The 3059-nt window shown below is 37.2% G+C and overlaps 1 protein-coding gene across 1 annotated transcript; it reads left to right on the top strand.

Moving 5' to 3' along the window:
• Positions 1-2068: 2068 nt before the first annotated feature.
• LOC139875732 (uncharacterized) lies at positions 2069-2785 on the top strand. Its single transcript, XM_071863040.1, has one exon. It carries the CDS (start codon positions 2069-2071, stop codon positions 2783-2785), a length of 717 nt encoding a protein of 238 aa, XP_071719141.1.
• The last annotated feature ends 274 nt before the right edge of the window (positions 2786-3059 follow it).

Here is a 3059-nt window from a genome sequence, read left to right as displayed (position 1 = left end):
TCTAAATTAGACAATAACTACTGATCTGATCTGCATCCGTACGGTTGCTCATGCATCCGTACGGTTGCAAGTCCATCCGTACGGTTGCATAGTGCATCCGTACGGTTGCACACTTCTGCCCGGTTGCGCCAACATCGCTGCATCCGTACGGTTGCACCTGCACCCGTACGGTTGCACCATGTACCCGTGCGATTGCAAGCTGCAACCGTACGGTTGTGTTCATCGAGCAGCAGCAGCAGAAATGACGGGTTTTCGAACCAAAATCACTCAATCTCGTTTCCAAACATGTTTTTGACCCAAAATCCACACACAACATGTTAGGAAAACATTTAGGGACTTAAACCCTCCAGTTTAAAGCATCAATAACATCAATTTGGCTCAATTTGACTCAAAACCCACTTTTGACAAAACCTAACTTAAAACCACATAAATCTAACAATTTGGAACTGAAAATCACGAATTGTTACCTTGAAACAAACACAAAATCAGTAGAGACAAGCTTAGTAACACAATTTCGAATCTAAAAGACAAGATTGAGGATTAGGGTTTCAAGTGGGAGAGAAAGTAGGTACGGAGTGTGTGAGGAATTTTCAAGAAACTTCAAGAAAAGGCTGGTCCAAGGCTTATATGATTAAGCTAACTACAATACCCCATCACACACGGGTATTTACCAATTATCTAAAATCTTTCGTACTTAATTTTACTGTCCTAACGGAGTCCAAATTAAATAAACGAACCTGTTCTGTGACCCTTGTCACAAACTGGTCTTAACCAAATAATAAAATAACACTAAATATATAATTAAAATAAAATCATAATTAACCACACAATTATGCCTAAGGGCAAAAAGGTCATCTTACATATATGCCCGATCTGAGGATGTTACACACGACACTAAAGCCCAACGGTGACCATGGATGGCGATTTAACGTCAGAGGGGTGTCGCTGACCGCGTCAGATTTGGATAATGCAGAAAAAATCAAACGACATGTGTGCTCTGACAACATACTTTTGAAACAATGTTCTAATAATCTGAATCCGAACATGTTATTCGGATTTGGCATACCCGATAGCGGGGGAACAACGTCAAGCAGTATATATAATTATTTTTTGAACATGTAATTTGGATTTAGGGTTCAGTGGCTGAATTTGAAAGTAAATTTTAGATAGGTGAAAATTTATACTCAGTGTATGCCTATTTTATATACTTTTTGACGACAATATTAATAATATAGATAATTTAAATTAATATCTTGAATTTAACGACATTACTCAGTTTAAAATTGAATTTAGATGGAAAATAATTGAGATATACGAAAAAGGTAAGTAATTTGTTGATTATTGCATATATTTTGCGAGCCTTTATTATTTTGGTCATATTTTTTTATACGGACATCGATCTCATTGATTTTGAATCTCAAATGTTTGTAACTCTAAGAGCTATAAAATTCACTACTTATTCAAAATTTAGTGGGGCAGTTGCCCTCTACAAAATCCCTCTACAAAATCCGCAGCTGGATTTTTTTTTTTTTTTTTTTTTTGAAAGGCAAGTTTAATATAAAAATCAAAGAAGCAAAACTAGCAAGAAGCTAGCAACACACGAGACCACGCGCAAACATACAGACTATCAGAAACACGAACAAACCTAAGCAACACGAAAACAAACTAAGAAGCCCTCAAGCCCCTAACAAAGCAACGAAAGACTCGAACGAATAACCATCCATGAAAAACTCGAAACATAAATAATCCCGAAACATAAAAACACCACAACAATCAATGAAATCTACGTTTCCGGATCCGAGGAAGAGCAGGACGAGCAACACGAGCAACAATCGACTTCATCATCGTCATCCGCCGCTGGATTTAGCATGTTATAATATTCTCTAACTATATATTTAATATACTTATGTCGTTCAAAAAAGATACGTGTATATAATTAACCAACTGATGTTGATGATATAACAAATACCGGAATTTGAAATTCCGTTGCTATATAACTAAGCATAAATTTGTGTGTTTATAACAATTATAGTTCATGGACCGTAACTAGTAACTTAGCACACATTCCATGAATCCCCATACTATTTTTCTTTGCACCCTCCTAACCTTCTCATTGTCCATCTATGGAGTTTCATCTGGTGTGACTTACACAGTCGTTAACGAAGCGGCCAATACTCCCGGTGGCCAAAAGTTCACTAAACTAATTGGAATTCCGTACACAAAAGAAATAATGCCGAAAATCCACATGTTCATATTGAACACCATTTTGCAACAAACTAACCCAGCGGACCGTAAGCCAATTGATACAGTTGAAATTTTCATAAGGGATGTCAAAGGATATGAAGCACTTACTGACATCAACAAGATTAACGTTAGCGCGGTTTATTTGGATCTTTATCAAGGGGATGCAACCCGAGGGGACTTAAAATGGGAATTTACGTCCCTTTTGTACCACGAAATGACACATGTTTTTCAATGGACATGTGTGCATACAACTAGATGTAACCAAAAATTGATAGAAGGGATCGCAGATTACACTATTTTGAAAGCAAATTATTATCCCCCGCCTTTTGCGAAGCCGGGGACAGGGGATAAGTGGGACCAAGGCTACGATTTCACAGCTCGTTTTCTTGAGTATTGTGATACTTTGACTCCATCGTTTGCAGCGAAGCTTAACAAGATGATGAGGTATACATATGATGATTCATATTTCAAAAATTTAACAGGGAAGCCTGTTCAACAACTTTGGAAGGAATATAAGGCTAAATATGGGCAACCGGTTTAAAATTTCGTGACATATATAATGGTTGGTATCTAATGACATTTGAATTTACTAGTTGTCAAGAAAAATGAACTTTCTTAAATCATGTAATAACTGAATTAACTTAACTTATAAAAAATTGCAATTTAAGGGTATGTAATAATTAAACTTTCTTAGCTTATGATCCCTGGGCCCGCATGAGGGCCTTATTGAATACTGAGAGGTGCAGGTTCGAATCTCGGCTTGCAACTTCCCGTTGGGTATTAGGGGGAGGTGTCTTACACGGCTTACTTAGCCC

The sequence above is a fragment of the Rutidosis leptorrhynchoides genome, chromosome 11 (genome assembly GCF_046630445.1).
Source record: "Rutidosis leptorrhynchoides isolate AG116_Rl617_1_P2 chromosome 11, CSIRO_AGI_Rlap_v1, whole genome shotgun sequence".
NCBI classification, from domain to species: Eukaryota; Viridiplantae; Streptophyta; class Magnoliopsida; order Asterales; family Asteraceae; genus Rutidosis; species Rutidosis leptorrhynchoides.
The sequence above is the reverse complement of the archived record's forward strand: the minus strand, read 5'-3'. Positions and strand labels throughout refer to the sequence as shown.

Coding starts and splice junctions, on each gene's coding strand:
- LOC139875732 (XM_071863040.1), top strand. CDS start 2,069: ATGAATCCCCATACTATTTTTCTTTGCACCCTCCTAACCTTCTCATTG.